The sequence below is a fragment of the Notolabrus celidotus genome, chromosome 20, assembly GCF_009762535.1.
Source record: "Notolabrus celidotus isolate fNotCel1 chromosome 20, fNotCel1.pri, whole genome shotgun sequence".
In the NCBI taxonomy this organism is placed as follows: Eukaryota; Metazoa; Chordata; class Actinopteri; order Labriformes; family Labridae; genus Notolabrus; species Notolabrus celidotus.
The window spans coordinates 8,979,868-8,999,857 of NC_048291.1; the positions used below are offsets into that span (position 1 = coordinate 8,979,868).

The 19,990-nt window shown below is 40.8% G+C and overlaps 1 protein-coding gene and 1 long non-coding RNA gene across 2 annotated transcripts in view; one reads left to right on the top strand and one right to left on the bottom strand.

Moving 5' to 3' along the window:
- Positions 1 to 3,078: 3,078 nt before the first annotated feature.
- si:ch73-281f12.4 (RA_Radil_like and Myo5p-like_CBD_Rasip1 domain-containing protein) overlaps positions 3,079 to 19,990 on the top strand; it is a 35,783-nt gene continuing 18,871 nt past the window's right edge. Inside the window, exons 1-6 of the mRNA XM_034712165.1 lie at positions 3,079 to 4,133; positions 7,184 to 7,522; positions 10,499 to 10,734; positions 13,963 to 14,294; positions 19,046 to 19,735; positions 19,887 to 19,924. Of these exons, the coding sequence (XP_034568056.1) occupies positions 4,003 to 4,133; positions 7,184 to 7,522; positions 10,499 to 10,734; positions 13,963 to 14,294; positions 19,046 to 19,735; positions 19,887 to 19,924 (1,766 nt within the window). The 5' untranslated portion in view covers positions 3,079 to 4,002. The remainder of the gene's footprint in view (positions 4,134 to 7,183; positions 7,523 to 10,498; positions 10,735 to 13,962; positions 14,295 to 19,045; positions 19,736 to 19,886; positions 19,925 to 19,990) is intronic.
- LOC117832861 lies at positions 7,057 to 9,079 on the bottom strand. The gene is made up of 2 exons (XR_004635267.1): positions 8,948 to 9,079; positions 7,057 to 7,513 (listed from the first exon to the last, which is right to left on the bottom strand). It is a non-coding gene; the product is annotated as an uncharacterized LOC117832861 (long non-coding RNA).

Genomic DNA, 19,990 nt, shown 5'->3' on the forward strand with positions numbered 1-19,990 from the left:
GGATTTTTCTCCAAGAAAAGGCTTCCATCTTGCACACCTACCCATAGCTGAAACATATGAAGAATACAAGAGATGTTGTCACATATAGTACACATCCAGTATTGGTCAGAAACCCCTGCAGTTCTTTTAATGTTGCTGTAGGCCTCTTGGAAGCCTACCTGAACAGTTTTCTTCTTGTCTTTTCATCAATGTCCAGTTCTTGGTGATGTCACTGATCTGCCATATTTTTTCCACTTGATGATGACTGTCTTCACTGTGGTCCATGATATATCTAATGCCTTGGAACATTTTTGTACCCTTCTCCTGACTGATACCTTTCAACAATGAGATCCCTCTGATGCTTTGGAAGCTCTCTGGACCATGGCTTTTGCTGTAAGATGAAACTGAGGAAATGTCATGAAAATCCTCCTAGAACAGCTGATCTGATTTGCCATGAGATTGAATTTGATTGGTTAATTCTGAACACAAGATGTAAGATCAAATGGTCTACCTCTCTAGAATGATGTTGTAAGTGGGATCAATGTATCAGTTTATATCTGTTATTAGATATAAAACACATTGTTTGGTTATTTGCCTTTTGGTTGACAGTACAAACAGAGAGAGAGGAGCAGAGAGAGGACTTTATGTATTAGTATTATTAGTTTATTAGTAGTATTTTTTTATTTGTATGTCATTTTTCATCTAGTTGAATACAATCTATTTGTATATGATTGTCAGTCCAAAGAGGGAGAGATGAAAAGGGGGAAGGAGAGGAGAGAGTGCAAGATCTGGAATAACCAGGTAAGAAAACAAACAGAGACTAGTGGCACACAAAACGTATCAAATTATATAATACAGACAAGATGGAAAAAAGCAGAGAAAAACATTGAAAAAGTCAATTTCTGTTAATGTGTTTTGCATGTTGTGCACTGCATTTCAAATGAAAGTCCGAAAAATAACTTGAATGTCAATTTTTGGTATTTTTGGTACTCACTATAGGGGGCTGGTTTACTTCAGAAACATACAAACTGTTTATGAATATGTTGAGGACCTGCTGTATCAAAATGAGTTGTTTTTCCCCAGAAATTAGGGTTACCATATGTTTTTTTTATGATTCCAATCCATTTCTCTTTTGCTATGGCTCAGCATATAAATAACCTTTATCAGATTTGATGTTTTAGTCACAGACTGTCCCAAAAAGTGTTATACTTTTCTTTCACATAATATGTGGGAATGAAATTGCATTAAAATGTACAAAACAGTGAAATTTATCTTGCCCGGCCAGGCAGCTCTCTGGGTGCTCAGCACCCCTAAACATCCGATCCTAGAATCGCCCGTGGTTACGCTGTCAGCACTTTGTCATCAGATTCACACAGCTCTAAACTCTCCTGATGAACTCTAAAGAGGATGCTGCGTTATTGCATGTCACAACTCAAAGGTAACATATCATGCAAAATCGACTTTTTAATGGTTCTCTACCTGAAATAATGTGTCCCTGGCATGTCTACAAACCCCCCGAAAATGAAAAAAATCCATTTTGCCCCTGTTCTGATTTCTCCACCTTTCTGTAAATGTGTGCTGAATCGAGCATTCAGTTTTCAGTGTTTTTCATACGTCACAACGACATCCGGTCTGTAACGGAAGTCAGAGCTCGGAGCTTGTTCAGCCCATAGACTGTATAAAATACAACTCAACTCCTCCTCCGTTTTTCATTACCTGCACACGTGTGCTAACACGGAGCTTAGGAGGGAGGCATGCTAGTTGTAGGCTGTCTTAATAAACACAAAGGTCGGTTTTACTCCCCACGTCTGCAGCTTTGAACATCTAGTGGACGATTTTTCTTTTTCATGGAAAAGTGCTAGCGCTAGTTAGCATAGCCACATAACTTGTAGCTGTGTACCAAGACACACGTTGACATACTGTCAAATAAAGCAACAAGAAACACAAAATCTGTGACCAATCGTTCAGAAAAGTCCTGCTGCAGGTGCCTCTCCATCAGATTCTGGATCAAATTAAGAGGGTTGAATAACGCGGGTCTGTGAGCAGCCGTGTATGATCAGCCAACATGTAAACATTAGATCAAGCCAAGGGCACATCCACTTCCTGAGGGGGCGTGGTCAGAGAGCTCATTCTCATTTAAAGGCACAGACACATAAAACAGCCTGTTCTGAGCAGGGCTGAAAAAGAGGGGTTTACAGGCAGACCAAAATCTGATTTTAAAGTGTTTTTTTGAGCAATAAACTTTAAAGACATGTTTCGGGGACCTTTAGACCAAGATATTTTGATGAAAAAGAGCATAATATGTCACCTTTAAGTTAGCTAGCAAGACCAGGGCTAAACTACTTCAATGAGGTATGGATCAAATATTTAAACACTGCAGAAGTTTGTTGAACTCATAACAATTTGTCTAATGAACACTTCAGCAGCTGAAGTGGTTCCCTCAGGTAGCTGTGACACCGGTAGCGTATCACAGAGCTACCTGTCGCTCTGTGTCTGTGGGTCTGTGTTAATGATGTGTCATGATCAAAAGCTGCGGCTCTGAGTGCCAATGCTTTATAGTCAATCATTAGAGCCAGCTCACATCGAGAGATAGCCGGCTCCCAGTTTTTTCCTTTCGATCCTTAGCTCTCAGTGCTCAGACCCAGCTCTGCTCACGCAGAACTTTGTTTCGATTGGTCAGCATGGCGGCCATGCAGACGCTCACAGAGTTTGGTTCTGGTTCTGATTGCTTGAGTTTGGTTCTGGTTCTGTGGATATGTTTGCAGTTCTTTTTTTTTTGTGCAATAGAAAAGTTTGATTAAAATACTAAACAAAAATAAGAATGGTTTTGTAACAGAATAAATGCACAAAATTAGGCAATTATAATGCTTCTCATAAAAAAACTGTACATAAAAGGGTTTGCTACACAAACCATTAGTTTTTGCAAAGTTATGGTAAAATATATGGCTACAAAAGATCCTAAATTAAGAACCGTTCGGGAGTCGAAAGAGTATGCTCTTCTTTGGGAGCCGAGTCAAACGAGCCGACTCTCTGAAAAGAGCCGAACTTCCCATCACTAGTCTGCGTTTACCTGCTGTCAGAAACCATCTCATGGATATAAGGCTCAAGTAGGGGACTTCTTGAAAAAGAAGTTGAGGGACACTCATTAGATTGACATCAACGTGAATTAGGGAGATTGTCGAGAGAAATAACAGCTCGGGAGTACAGTGGGAGAAAAAGTTAAAAAGCGGTAGACCCCTGCCTAAATCGGGAGTGTTGGCAGGTCTGAGTTAACAGATAAAAAATATATATACACCTCACACTGTACAGTCACTTAAAAGCTATCGGCACATAATTGTTAGTTAATTTTTTTATTAAGCGATAAATTTTGCTTTTTAACCAAAGAAAACGTTTAGTTTAAAAAAATTAATACCTTAAATTAAATTTAAAAAACTTTGTATTATTTTAAGGTATTCATTTTTGATTGCAACATGTTTGTTTTGTGCGCGTGTGATTTCTCCCGCCTCCTCGGGGACCCCATGCGTGTGATGTTGCAGTGACGTAACGTTGTAGTGGCTCGTGTCTCCAGCAGCAGGTCTTCATTCAGTCCTCTCCAGAGTCCCAGACCGACCGGAACTAACGGACCCTAACGGACTTCAGAGCCTGGAGTTTTTTGCAGTCCGGAGTGGACTAACATTGCGTGGGCATGTCTTTAACTCTTCTTCCTCGGTTCAGTTTGGAGTTTTCGGTCCTGAAAGCTGGTTTGTGAGTTTGAATCAGCGGGGCAGTGTTTGTTTTTCCACTAACTCAGGAATGTAACGTTGGATCATATCACCCACCAAGCTGTATTTTGAATTACTTTCAGCTCTCTAATGGAGATAGAGACCCTGTTGGACAACTTTAAGTGATTTTACGGATTTAATTTACGAGTTTGGAGCGGACTTCTCTCATCTGGAGTATTTTTCTCTCTTTTAACAGCGAATAATGTGATTTTTTTTTCAACAATTTCATCGATATGGTGGTGTTCATGTGAGACTAAAATCAATGATGATTTCGGAGGAGAGAAACAGTCCTGTGAACAAACAGGCTCTGAACTTCCCTGTGGGTTTGCTGATCCGCTCTCCAAAGAAGAGACTCGCCAAACTGGGGAGGAAACCCAGCAATGGATCACTACAGTAAGTCTCAGTACTGATCACCACACCCTCAGATTTAGGACATTCAAACTCAAAAAGTCATATAAAATGGTTTATAACACACTTAAAGTACTTTTTCTTAAATTACAATATATTCAAGTATTTTTATTAACGCAGGGTGACGTGATTTCTCCCGTGTGGAACTTGTTTCATTCATTAGGCTATATATCATTAAAACTTCATTTTATACATTATCTGTTTTTTTGCATGATGCATTCATGGACCCTATGAGATAACTTGTACCTCAATAAGAATAGTCTTATTATATAAAAATGAAGACATCGGTTGTGTTTATATATTTATATATACATTCACTATAAATACATACATCTGCTTAAAATGGACAGTGCTAAACAACATGATACATGCTCATGAAATCTGCACAACACCAGGGGTGGAAAGAGTGCCAAAATAGGTTACTTTAGTAAAAAATATAGTACCTTTAGTGATATTTTACTTAACTATTAATCTACTCACGTTGTAGTACTTTATTAGACATGTATTTAAAGTATGCTGGGTAATATGTGCTTACTTACTTTGACCCATGGAGTGGTGGGTGGGAGGTGTAAGAAATGCCTCCCAAATTAGTAAGCATATATTCTTAAATTAATTGTTATGACAAACAATATTAATAAGTGCACTGATTTGACTCTGCAGACATCCAGGATGATGCTATTGAATATTTATGCAGCATCTTTGGTTACTGTTACACTTTGTAGATCCCTGCACACTCAAGTCATGACTGGCTGTGCAGAGACGCTTGCTATACAAGCCACAAATAAGGACTTGATTGGTTGTAGTGAGTATACATGGATATAGATGGGACAAGCAAGTCCTTGAAACAAGATTTTAAAGTTATTTCAAGAAACTTATCAAGAAAGAAATTCCTTGAAATTAGATTACTTGTCATCTGTAGTGATTCACCTTGTTTTTTTATGTTATAAGACAGAACTCAATAAAAAAACAAAAAAAGAGCAATGACAGGATATGGGGTGTCTGTTTCACAAGAAAATAACAAATACAAATACGTTGATACACACAGTATGTTTGAATACCTTTAACAAAGGAAGGTGGTTTTGAGGAAATATTAGACATCCACTTCATCCAAATGTCCTCAAGGCTTGAAATAACTTTAAACAAGATTAATATATGGAGCCGTCTGGTCAAAGTTGCTCATATTTAGTGTTGTGAGATATTTGACTGTTTTTTTTATCAGTTCTTGATTATGGTAATGTAGTTTATAGTCAAACTGCTGTTTCTACGGGGAAATCTCTAGATGCAGACTATCATTCAGCCCTCAGGTTCATCACTAGTGATAGCTACGACACTCAGCATTGTGAATTGTATGATAAAGTTGGTTGATCCTCTCTTGCAAAGAGACGTGATAAACAATGTTTTTTGTTCATTTAAAATGCCCTTGCTGTTGAACTACCATCTTGTGTTACTCTGATGCTGGATTGGAACTCTGTTCCCTATCTGACTCGTTTAAATCAGGGGTTCCCAAACTTATCAGCCCCCGACCCCCAAAATATAGGTGCCAAAAACTTGCGTCCCCTACTGTCCCTCAAAGTGATTTAATGTGGCTTCATTTAGCTGATCTGTAGATTATATATGAGCGTGTGGCTGTGTTTCCTGTGCCCCGAATTAACCTACTGCTACTGATGCTTTTAATAATTAACTGTTCACTAACCCTAAACTTAGGAGTCATCTGGCAAAAAGAAAGGCAGAAAACTCATTACATTTTCTATTTTCAAGGTTTTATTTCAAGTTTAGCTACTATGTTTGTTGATATTTTTATTTTAATGGGTAAAATGTACTATTTTTAGATAACTTTAAAAAAAAAACATTCTGGAAGACATCTCACGACCCCCCCATTTGTGCATTGCGACCACCCAGGGGGTTCCGACCCACACTTTGGGAACCCCTGGTTTAAATGACTGTCTAACCCTAAAGCTTGCAGGGTCTACTCTGAATTGGAAAATCTGCCTTTTCCTCCAGTGCTCCTGATTCTTGGAACAACCTTCAAAATTCTTTAAAGAGCGATAGCCTTCCAAAGTATTTACAATTCAAAACCATGATCACAAACCACTGTGTATCATTCTGTAGCTGTTTTAAGTGAATGTCTTGTTTTATCATGTATTTTATGGGATTTTCTCCATTTTTATCATGGCTTTTGCATTTGTGCAACTTCCTCTGTTTTTACCTTGCAGTTTGTATTTTGTTGTGACTTGTGTGGCACTCGATGTCACCGTAAGTGAGGGCAATCTCAGTGAATTCTCCAGTTTAAATAAAGGTTATAATAAAAAAGTTAGTTAAATTCACCTGGTGAGATTTGAGTCTTTTTGGAAGTGTTCTCATCATCCAATCAGCTGGCTTCTAGCAGGCTTTTCTTCTATCAGCAACTCTTTGACATAGTAACTGATGTTAAGCTAGGTACAACACCATCCACATAGAAATACTTCAGTAACAGTATTGATTTTAATAACTACTAAAAAATCTTGTACTTTTCACATCTGACAAAAATGTGAGGTTCTTTAATGTAACATTTTGTTGAACAAATCTGCGATGATGTACAATAATTGCATGAAACAATTTTATGTTGAAGTTTGAAGCAAAAAGTAAGTAAGACAGATGTTATATTTAAGGGGTATAAGATCCTTTGTTTTCATATCTTTGCTGGTGTTATCTCTATTTCATTACAGTACTACAGTTAAGGTAGCCTTTTAGGGGGTATAATCCTCTTTAAATATACACACATGAGGTCTTGAGTTAAAATGATAAATTTGAGTCGTATTAGAAAAGCTGTCTGTGCCTGCAGGTATTATTGACCCTGATGATCAGATTAGAGGAGATCGTTTAGCTCACCTTTGCATTAACCTATAAATCACTGTGAACACTCAGACACTGTGACTGACTCATTTAGAAGTTTAAGTCCTGTCTAGATCTAAAAAAGCCACTCCTGGTTAGCGCATGATTACACCATCATGTATGTGAAAGTCTGTCTTCATGTCTCCTCCTCTGCTCCTCCTCAGGTCCAGTAACTCGGACAGCATCGTCCGCTCCTCAGACACCGCCGGGGTTCGCCAGCCAGCCAAAAGTAAAATCCGCCGCCACAACAACAGGCTCTCCAGTGTTTTTAACCACAGTCCAAACCTGCGGGACAGCAGCCGTCGCGGCCCCGCAACGGGCGGGGGCAGCCTTGCTGGTGATCTGCAGGCAGCAGATGACCCAGCAGAGCTGTCCAGTCAGGTGTCCGTCCCCGGCATCCTGAAGATCTTCGGCAGTGACATCTGCCAGGGGACTCACTATAAGAGCGTGCTGGCCACCACTCAGTCCAGTTCCAAGGAGCTGGTGAAGGAGGCCTTAGAGAGGTGAGAGGGGAAGGGTGTACAAACTGTCTGAGAACAGGTTTAATGTTTCAAATCTGTTCTCCAGTCTGAATCTGAGAGCCTAAGGTTTACCTACCAGATTTTAGTCTGGAACCTGAACATGTATGTTCTAAATTAATCAGCAAACACAAGCTGTGAAATAGGAGATACAAACCAACCTGTCTAATCTCAAGAAACAGGCTTAAGAAACTTTCCCCTAAAACTCCTTATCTGCAGCCTGTTGCACCAGCTGTACCTAAGTTCAAACGTGGCCTAGTTTTAATGTAAATTCTCATTTAGGATGGAGTTTATACTCTACTAACGTTTTGGGCGTTGCACCAGCTGAGATAGTTCAACGTAAGCCTTAGTTACAATCTTATTCTTACACTTAGCTCCTAGTAGGTGTCAAGTCCTCTGTAGCGGAGTGTCGTTTTGAAAGGTGAGATGAATTGGAGGATGAGGACATACAGAGGGTTTTCCCAACTACATTACATCGGCAACACGTTTTCCTCGAGAGATTATATCCTTTTGAAAAATACGATGACCAAGATTTTCACTCCAGAGTATTAATGTTGTAGTTGATCATTTTCCCTCTCAATGTCACTGTTATTATACACACCTTAGATTAAGGATTTAGGCTATAGTTATCACCTTACTAAGATAAGATAAGATACTCCTTTATTCGTCCCACAACGGGGAAATTCATGGAGTTACAGCAGCAAACAAGAAGGTGTACAGTACAAGAATTTCAACAAGAATATATATAGAAAAGAAATGTTCATCAAAGACAACAGCTTGGCCATAATTCTCCTGTCAGCCACCACCTCCACAGGGTCCAGGACTGAGCTGGCCTTCTTCCCCACTTAGTTCAGTCTTGCTCTCCTGTATCCTGTCCGCCCACAGCAGGTGAAATCCTTCCAATGTGTTAGCTCTGTTAGCATGATGCTACTCTGGTGCTGGGTTAGCTCGTCCACCTTATTGTAGACAGATCTTACATTCCCCATAACGGTGGGTGGAAGGACAAGTCGATGTCGTCTTTTTTAACTTGCACCTCAGTACCAGAACGTCGTCCTTGCCTCCTTCTCCTCAGCTCGCAGGGAACATCGGGGCCTAGCATCGTTTAGCATCACCATGCTACGGGCTGCTAACAGCTGATCTCGTATGTAAACAATGTTACCATGGTTACACGAAGGATCTCCGGAGAAACACAGGAACAAAAATAGCGAAAAAAACACTGCAAACGTAGCCAGTTTGGTGTCTATGGCCAACAAATGAATCATTAAAAGATATGACAGGCTCCAAATACAAAGATAATTAAACAGATATGAAAAAAAGAGTTGAAAAAAGAACAACGAAAAGAGAGAGCTGCTGCAACAAGCATCCACTCGAGCGACGCTAAGCACACACACTTTATCAAGATTGACATACCTTCTGTTGTTGTTCTGCGACAGTAACTGCAGTTGGCGGACGTTTATTTCAGCTGTTGGTCAGTTCTGAGACGATTAGGCACGAAGGATACCGATGGAACAACCCCTGCATCAAAACTGGTGCTTTCCTCTGATTGGCTGCTGGAAGTGTAAACGTCATATCTGCGACAATGTTTAGGTTGGTTTGGACGTTACGGTCTACTAGTTAAGATGAACCTTACATCTCTGTGTTGAAACCAAACAGTGACACAACTTAGATGCAAACTAACTAGTTTTAACGTATGGTTTAGTGTGGACTTTACAACCTAACTTAGGACACAACTTACGCACAGCTGGTGCAACAGGCTGCTGTACTTTAACCTCACATATATATATCCCTGTACATTTTAGAATTAATTTTAAGATTTTAATGTTTGTTTTTAAGTCACTACATGGTCTGGCACCTCAGTACATCTCTGATCTCATAAACATATACGCCCCCTCCATATCACTGAGGTCTGCAGATCAGATGCGTCTCGTCGTGCCAAAAAGTCGACAGAAGTGTGTAGTGATAGCTCCTAAACTGTGGAATGAGCTACCCATCCAAGTCAAAATGGCCCCCCACCTGGATATTTTTAAATCACGTCTTAAAACTTATTTTACTCCCTGGCTTTTAATACAGCATGAGAGCTTATGTTGGTCTCTGTTTGTCTTTTGATGTAATGTATTTTAAATGTTACTATCATTTATTTCTACTGTTGGTATTTGTTGTGCAGTACTTTGGTAACCTTGTTGTTTTTAAAATGTGCTATATAAATAAATTGGATTGGATTGGATTGGACATTAATTTTAAACTACGCCTTTAAAGATTTGCTACGTTTCAGTGTTTGTTGTTGAAAAAAATGAGTGATGAAATGTTTCTAAAAGGGGTGATTTGGTGTTCATTTAGTCATGACTTAAGCTCTTAATAAAGAAATAAGTGGAAGTCCCAGCTTTTCAAATGAGGATTTTCTGTTTCATCTCTTTTATATTGTAAAGGAATGTAAAGTTTAGGTTTGTATTCTTCATATTTTTCTTAAAATTTTCAAACAAAATGATTAAACAGTCGTTCAAAAACTAGATCAAGAGTCTACAGCGATGTTAGCAGCTCTGTGAAACATGTCAGGCACTTTGATCCAGCACCATCGTGCTAACATACACATGATGAGATGGAGAAACGTTCCTTAAGCTTGCCATCTTATATTGGCATGTTAGCATGTTAACATTGCTTATGTTGATAAGCAAAAAATGCAATCTAGGACAGGTTTGATGTCATCATCATGCTAGATGGTGAAAATGTATTTGAGTGATCTTGCAGAAACAATGAATGTGTGCATCACAGTTAGTTGCGCAGACATCTTTAAAGTCATGGCACCATAATGGCATAAAACAGAATAGTATCTTGAGTATTTTAGTATTTTTAAAACAAGCCAAAAGAAGAACAGCTAGCTTAGTTTAAGATGGTCTAATTTGACCCCCATCCCTGTCCCCCTTCAGTCAACTTCTTGTCTGATTGTCTTCGTCTGTCTCTCAGGTACTGTCTGGAAAAAGAAGACCCCCGAGACTACGTGTTGTGTGATGTGATCGGACAGACAGGGGCAGATAACCAGTGGAGGAGGGAGTGTTTCAGAGTAGTGGGAGACCACGAGAAGCCCCTCAAACTGCAGTCTCTGTGGAAACCAAAGGAAGGCTTCTCCAGGCGCTTTGAGATCCAGCTGAGGGCGAGCGTGGAGGAGCAGAGCCTGAAAGAGCGAGACACAGTCACAGCAGGTAAACACACACATACCGGCAACGTGTTCAATCCCTGGTCTGGGACTGCATGTTACATCAAACCATTCTCAGTGATAAACCTCAGTGATCCTAACACCTGTACCCTTAGTTAAGAATCACTGAGTGTGTCTCTCATGTGGAGTCTTTACCCTTCACTGCAACTGTTGGCTCACAGCCTCATTGTGCAGCTTATCAGCGGGCTGAGCAGAGAGAGGGAGGTCAGGAGGAACAAAAGCTGCACAGAGGGGGGGCACAGGAGGTCACTGTGGCCCCTCTCTTATCTCCGTTTTATTGCAGGGCCCGTTAGGACCCCATGAAACATGGAGGCGGCACTGAATGTGTCAGCTTACTCTGTTATTCTTTCAGTCAGAGGTCACTTCCTGCTCTGAGCAGCCATGTTGACTCTGGCACTGCTCTGTTGTGTTTCTCTGCGTTACTTCACAGATTGTGTTTTTTTTTTTTTATTATTATTCTTGGTCGTGGTGATGTGTTGAAAATTCCTCCTGATTGCTGATTTGTAAAAACAAGATTAAGCCTTGAAATGTAATTCCTGTTGTTTTTGTGCGCTTTTTTATGTAATACTTTCGGAGAAAAGTTGATTGGTTTATTTTAATATTTAAACAAGAGTCTGTTTGTCACTGTGGGAGTTCGTTTAGTGATTTACCTGCTAATGCTCCCCAGTGAAAGCACATGTGAGTCTCTGACAGATGAAACAGAATCTTAAAATGTTTAAAATTGGGGCGCTGGTGGCCTAGCGGTCTAAGCGCCCCACATACAGAGGCTACAGTCCTCGTAGCAGGGGTCGCTGGTTAGATAAAAAACTGCTCAATAGTCCCCACTAAGATGTCTGCCAAACGTGAGTGGTCCCCTGATTGCCTCTGGGTGCATATTTGTGTGTGATTTCTCTTGCCCCCTTAAGGTCAATTTGTGTGATGTAGTGTCGTCACTTGAACGCAGGGATTCATGGAGTTAAAGTGATCATCCAAACAGATTGGTTGTCCTTTCTGTTTCTTTGAATTCTTCAGGTGTTTTATTGATGTTTTATGATCAAGCTGCTCCACAAAAACTACAAGTTATACAGGCCTCTGTTGCAATGTGATAAGCAACAGTGCCTTTTATATTTTCCTATTGTTCCCTTTTCTTCCTCTTCTATTCTTGCCTCTGTTTGAGGTACAAGAATAAACCGTAGATTGTATGAAATATGGACGTAGTATCCGTGATGTCACCCATCTGTTTCTGAAGCGCTGTTTTGCCAATCGTCGGCGGCAGCCATATTGCTTTTGTTGAGCGACTGTGACGTCAAGAGGCAGGCTTTGAGCCTCCTAGCCAACAGCTACATTGTTCCCGCCTGTCAATCAAGTCAGCTGTGCCTCTCATAATGGAAGACTCGTAATCTAAATATCTTTTAAATTGCCGCGTTAGAAAAAAATTCACCCCCCTACAGTGTGTGCCAATCGAGAAATTAGCTATCGAGACTACACTCGTTTTTTGTACCAGGCTGTAAACATGTTTATTTCTGCTTTAAATATCGGCTTTTTTGAATTGGTGTGTATGTGGTTTCCGGTACTTCCGTAGCCAGCCTCAAGCAGATCCTCGATGAACTGCAGTTTTTAGAACTTCCGCATTGGACTCATTTTTAGACCAGAGGTCGCCGCTTGGAATAAACATGCTGTGATCATAGTCTCTATAAAACGTTAAATGTAGTCTCAGAGACTCCACCCATCGGCTTCTGAGGAAGGCGGTTGCCATATTGGAAATGCTGACTTCATCTAAATTCAGCTAATTTAGAAACAAGCAGTGGTGAAGTGGCGGCCATAGCCTAGCCACCTAGCTAATATGTCGACCAAATCAGCTACTCCTAAATATGCCAAGAGGTGAGAACTGTTTCATGTACCAGGTTGTAAACACTTAATTCAGCTAGAAAGTTAAACATCTGAACACAGGGTTTCCAGGCACTTCCATTAGCTCCCCTTCTAAAAACTGGAGGTTGCTGAATGGTTGTGAAGATGCTTTTAGAAGCCTCAGAGACGTCAGACAGACTTTACAGCAGACTGTGGTTTAACAAAGGGCAGACTCTGCTGAACTAAACTCATCAGAGGGCTGAATCAGGTCAGCTCCTTTAGGAGGACGAGGGTTCGATTGAGGTTTGACGTTTAAGGCTGAAACGGTTTAGTCATAAAAACTTTTTTAAGACGGATATTTCACACTAAAACTCAATCCCTAAAAAAACAAGACAGAAAAAACAGATCTGGAGCTTGAAGTCAGTTAGCTTTACTGAGCATAAAGAATGGAAAACAGCTAGTCTGGCTCTTTTCTACCATACTTCCAGCTCCCTTAAACCTCACTGATTAGCACCTTATCATGTTTATTTAGTTTGAACAGAAACTGAATCTTAACAACAACGGATCAGGGGACTTTCATGATCCAGACTATTTCTTGGCTCTGAGCGGGCCAGGAAATAGTCTGAAACTTTACTGCCATTAAACAACAATGTTGGTTAATGTGCAGTTTAATGGAAGATCAAACATGCTGATTGTTAAAACTGAAAGTGCTGGAAAGAGGATTTTGTTAACTTTGGCAAGACACAGGAAAGCTCTTTCCTTCTGTTTCCAGACGTTATGCGTTTAGGCTGACTGGCTGATGTCTGCAGCTAAAAAATCACTAGATATGCAGATGATATTAATCCTTGGACAAATAAGTTACGTATTCGAGATGATCCGTTTCAAACCCTGTTTCTTGTAGTTCTCTCTGGTCCACCTCCCTGTTTCCCACAGATCAGGGCCCCAACTTTCCCCTGCTCACTGTGAGTGTTTGTGTCACCCTCCCGCTGAACACTGTGGAGAACAGTCGTTTCCACAGCTGATAACGGAGCAGAGATTAACGGCTCCAGACCAGCTGAATGGTGTTTGTGTTACGTCAGGCGGGCCGAGTGCTGCTATCACCTCCCTCTCTGCATGTTTCCTCTGCTTCCTCTGCTTCAGGTTTTTCTGAACTCAGGCCAGAAAAGCTTAGAACAAAGAGACTTCAATCACCTCACTGATAGATCCAATATTAAAGGAGTTTGTTATTGTTTTCTATGAATCAATCTAACTGGCCAACTTTCAGTGTTTCATCAGTTTTGTGAAGTATTTAAGTTGTTTTCAAGTTCCTTGGTAAATATTCAAATGTTAGATTTCATTACAAACCCTGCTCAGTGTGAACACATTTCTGCTTCCTCTCATTCATCAGGGATCAACGCTCAGGCTCGTAAGCTACAGAGGGGCCGCTCCCGGGTGGCGTCTCTGTTTGTGGACAGCAGCGGGGAGGACGTGGACGGAGTCAACGTATGGAGGAGTCTGAGCGAGATGGACCTGTCCGCCATGGGGAAGGAGGCGGAGCGAGCGCGCAAGAGCTCCTCCCTCAGAGAGGACCCTGAGCCAGAGGCCGATAAGGAGGAGCTGAGGCTGGGTCAGGAGAAGGAGGAGACGGAGAGCAGCGACGATAACACTACCCAGTACTCCATCCACCCACCATTCGACTTCCCATACTTCCTGCTGCTGCAGGGCTACAGCCACAGACAGGTGAGGGGGGAGGGGCTACCTGATTATCCATAAGATCATATCATAGTTATTTAAAGCTGGGGTTGGAAGTCAGATTTAGATACACTTTTTGTTATACTGGTTAAAATGATCTCTCTGTTTACTCCACTATCTACAGCCGGAGTAAACCTGAGAAAACACCAACCAATCCCTGCCTTTGGGAGCCAAATTATAAAACCAAACAAATCCCGTCCTGCCGTTCTGCCCGCATTCCTGCCCGTACATTTCATCTGTGTTTATGTTTTTAACCTTCACTATGATAATGTTTTGGTGTTTTCTTACCGCTGAGTGAGACATGAGTTGCTGAGGACCGGTTTTGAATCAGTCACCATCATATGGTCGCGAATCAGTGGTGCTAATGCATGCGAGGCGTCGTTTTGGAGGAGCTCCAAGGGGAGGGGGGGAGGGGTTAGACAGAGTCCTGAGGAAATGCTACATTCAAATACATGCAAGTTTTCCGTGACTACCAACCCCAGCTTTAATATACATCTATCATTTATACCCAAATCTTTCATTCCTGAATTTGGTAACCACAGCCACCAACATTTTTTATTGCTAGTGATGTTTCAAAAAAATACTCCATTTCCCAGAGGACGTTGCTTATTTTGTTTTGCTCATTGATCCACATCAAATATTTTTCATTGTACGTCAGAATCAGGGGGTAAATTTATCTTTGTGTTTTGAATTTTGGGTGGCATGTTTTGTCAAATGCAAAGTTATCCCCCACTTTACACAGGATGCGCTGCGCCACTTTATGGCTGCACCGGGAATCCAATAGGTTCCCATTCTAGTCATGCTCATGTTCACACCAAGCGTCAGCCTCCGGTCTCAAACGATGAAGCCAATGCGGAAGTGTTATAAACTGCAATACATCGAAAATCCACTTGAGGCTGGCTGCAGAAACACCGGAAACCACATAGAAATGAATGGGAAAAAGACGATCTTTGCAGCATTAATAAACATGTTTACAGCCTGGCTCAAAAAACAACTTGGCCCTACAAAGCTAATCTCTCTAAAGGCACACACTGTACGGGGGGTGAATTTTTTTTCTAACGTGACGGTTCAGAAGATATTAAGATTACCAGTTTTGCCTGAAAAAGGACATGACTGACGTGAGGCCATAAGCAGTGAATGAAGTCCCGAACTAAAACATGAGCGTAGTTAATTCTGGAGACGGTTAACAGGCGCTCACATTCCAGGACGTATGGAGGGTTGCCTAGCGCTGTGTTTTACAGCAGCTGAAGTCAGATTTACAGCACCCTGCATACATTCAGGATGACTTATGCTTCTAGCCTTTCAGATAGATAACAGCTTAAAACAAAACACCTGCTCTTAGACTCTTTCCATGTTATATTGCATCAGGGTCAGTTCTAATCACATCTTCTTTCTGTTCTAAAAATAGAATATGACCTCACTTCTCAGTGTTTTAAAGAAGCTAGTCTGTTTGTAGATTTCTTTTAGATCTGTGTGGCAGTGATGATTGGTTGTGGTTTCAGTGACCTCTGACCTTTTCTGCAACGTTAGCTTAGTTGGCTTAAAGCTAGAAATACATTTCCTTCATTAGTACTTCAAAACATTTCTCAGACACTGAAATCATCTTATCATCACTGTTTTGTAACATCGCCTTAACTTTGTTTTAATATATCCAAAGCTTGATCCGTAAGGCAACTGGACTGGTAAAAGCCAAGTTTGTTTAATGTAGATATTTATAAGTAAACACTAGAATAGAAAATAGTGGAATGATCAGTTAATACATTTACACGCAGACAGTCTGGTCACCAAGGAGTACTGAGTTCACTGACAGTCTGTTGGCAGGGGGAGAAAACAGGAGCTTAGCAGACACACTCGGGTGTTAACACCTTGAATCCAACACTCACCCGTTCTTAAACACCTGAAGGAGAAAATCTCAGAGAGCTAGGATTATCTGCAACAGAGAGGAAACTGGCAGAGCTTCATCTCTTGGGAAGACTCTGAGACAAGCTGAAGCTGTCCTGAAAAGACTAAGGGACGAGGTGTCTGTCTGCATGTCCCTCTGACAGGAAACACTGTTCATTCTACAGACACACCCAGACCAGCTGAGGCAGTTTAAACCAGGACATAGATTAGCACACACATGAGCTGGCTGTGATCTACAGTACACTTTAAGTATTATAAATCTGTCCTTCAACACGTGTCAGCTGAGACGGTGTCACTCAGTTCATGTTTGATGGTGAACCACAGAGTCAGTCTGAGGTTTAGATCCTCTAAGAGCACTGAGCTGATCTCTCTCTCTGTGTTTATCCCTGCTGACAGAGAGCTGACTGAGCACAAACGTGGAGACCAGCAGCAGGCTGATCTGAGTCTGTGACAGAAACAAATCACTGTAATGCTGGCGCCAAATATCAGTGTCATAATAAGAAACAATACATCTCTCTGAACAAATATCCCTTCTAATTTGACTCTCCATGTCACTGCTTCATGACTATTCATGATGTTGCTACTGACATTATTCCTGCACTTTACCTTTTCAGGACATTTTGGTACTTTTGATTAACCAGATATTATGATATATTGAAATATCATAGTAATACAATTTATCAATTATCAGAGAATCACTGTATTTCCATATTATCCCCATCATGGGCCACATAGACATGGTAGCTTACCATGATATATTTAATGTATTTGAACCAGATTGATTTGCAACCAATAACATTGAATCGGGTTGTATCATATTGTATCGTATTGTATCCTTTCAAATTGTATTGTATTGTATTGTATTCTATCGTTTTGTATTGTATTGTATTGTGTTGTATTGTGTTGTATTGTATCCTATCGTATTGTATTGTATCCTGTAATATTGTATAGCATGGTATGATATTTTATCGTATCGTATCATATTGTATTGTATCGTATAATATTGTATGGTAAGGTATGATATTTTATCGTATCACATCTTGTCATAATGTATCGTATCATATTTTATCGTATCGTTTCATATTGTATCGTATCGTAACGTAACGTATTGTATGGTATGGTATGGTATGGTATCGTATTGTATCGTATCGTATTGTATCGTATAATATTGTATGGTATCGTATCGTATTGTATCGTATCGTATCGTATCGTATCGTATTGTATCATATTGTATCGTATCATATCGTATTGTGTTGTATGGTATGGTATGGTATGGTATGGTATGGTATGGTATTGTATCGTATCGTATCGTTTCATATCGTATCGTATCGTTTCATATTGTATGGTATGGTATCGTATTGTATCGTATCGTATTGTATCATATTTTATCATATCGTATTGTATCGTATCGTATCGTATCGTTTCATATTGTATGGTATGTTATATCGTATCGTATTGTATCGTATTGTATTGTATCGTATCGTATCGTATTGTATCATATTGTATCGTATCGTATTGTATCGTATCATATCGTATCGTATTGTATCGTATCGTATCGTATTGTTTCATATTGTATCGTATCGTATCGTTTCATATTGTATGGTATGGTATGGTATGGTATTGTATCGTATCGTATTGTATCATATTTTATCATATCGTATCGTATTGTATTGTATCGTATCGTATTGTATTGTATCGTATCGTATCGTAACGCATTGTATCATATCGTATCATATCGTATCGTATTGTATCGTATTGTATCATATTGTATCGTATCGCATCACATTGCATCGCATCGCATCATATCATATCGTATTGTATCGTATTGAATCAAATCACATCAAATCAAATCATACTGTACCGTATCGTATCGTATTGTACCATATCTTGTCGAACGGTATTGTGTTGTACTTGATCGTATCGTACGGTATCTTAATCCTCTTGAACGTTATCATATTGTATCGTACAGTATCGTATTGTACCATACCATAGCATACCCTAGCGTATCATATTGTATCATATTGTAATGTACCGCATCTAACGTATCATATCGTGTTGTACTGTAACGTACCCTATCATATCCTATCCTACCCTACCATACTATACTTTACCGTACTGTACTGTGTGGTGCCGTTCCATACCCTATCGTATCATTGTATCGTTTCAATAGGTACCCTGAGATTCTCACTCATCCATTTTTCTGATATTTTCATCAGAATTTGGTGATGAGTCTATTAATTATTTGGCATATAAAACACCAGACAAAGGAGAAAAATGCAGACCAATGTTTCCCAAAGCTGAAGATAAAGTCCTCAACTGTCTTATCTGGTCCACAACCCAAAGACCTTTGTTCTGTCACAGAGGAGGAAAACAAGAACCTTTACATTTCCAGACGGAACCATGCGCAATCGAAGCTTTGCAGACAGTCGCACTCCGATGATGAGTATCATGTCCTGACTAATGCTCTTAATGTGTTGACCCTGAGGTCATGGACATCACGCCGTCTCTCTAATTAGTGTTATCTTTTCTGTGTGCCCTCACGCCAACTCCTCAGGTTGTGTTTTAACCATCTGATCCTGCCGCTGTTCACACGCACACGACTGGATTTCTACCAATATGTTACACAACAAACGGCAAATCCACCTTACACACTGACCATCAACAGGAAGTGGCTTTACTTCAACAAAGCAGGATTAAAGTTGAATTTTAGATTTATCGTCTTATTTTGATGGCAAACATTTGATGGGACAAGAAGAATATAAGAAATATATTTAAGTTTCAGTAAAAATCAGTTTTTATTCTTGCCCCACATGATCATACCCTGTGTTCTTGTTTAGGACTTTGTGATCTACCTGATGAGCGGGACCAGCACCATTTTCGGCTGCTGCAGAGAGCACAGTACAGGTGAGGATGAGGAGCGGCTCAAGGTGGACATCCTCCTCTTTGCTCCAGATGTCTTACCTCAGCACTGCTGCATTCGACGCCTGGACTCTACCGTCCCCACTATTGCAGGGGAGCCCAGAAAGACCCTGACTCTGCTGAAGCCCCTCCACGGGGGTCCTGTCACCAGAAACGGCTTCCTGCTCAAGGAGGAGGAAGAGCTGAACCCCGGGGACCTGGTGGGTTTAGGGAAACACTACCTGTTCCTGTTCAAGGATCCCACTTGCACCTCAGGACCCCTGCAGACCCCTTCCTGGATGAGCAGACTCTGTCCAAACTCTGACTCTAAGACTTCTTGTTCATCCTGTGGCTCCTCTGTGGGAATCAGAAGGTTCCAGAAGAAGTCTTTACCTCCTCGATGGAGGGACCTTGAGGGGACAGAGGCGGTGGTTGTGTATGAGCTATATCAGGAGGAGCAGGTCCTGCAGGAGATTATGGACATGTCGGACCCCAGAGGAGACGAACCAAAGCTTACACCTGCCTTCCTTTTAAGCCTGTGCATCCAGCACTCCACCTCCACCTTCCCGCTGACTCACCTGAGACAGCTGCTTCTCCGCACTGCCAACCAGATCCAGCTGCTGACCTGGGTGAGGACCACACACTGCAGACCATTGATAGGACTTATATCAGTGTCTAAGGATCTGTGTATTAGAATGGAGATGTTAAGGAATCAAAGTACGTTTAGGGTTTGATATGACAGAAATCAGATGCTTGATGTTTGATGTTTTTTTCTTTCAGGACAAGACAAAAGAACTTGCAGCAATGCAGCCTGAAACGTAAGTACATGAGGCATGTTTCTCCATCAAAGCAACCTGAGAGTCGTCGTTTTAACCCATTGAACT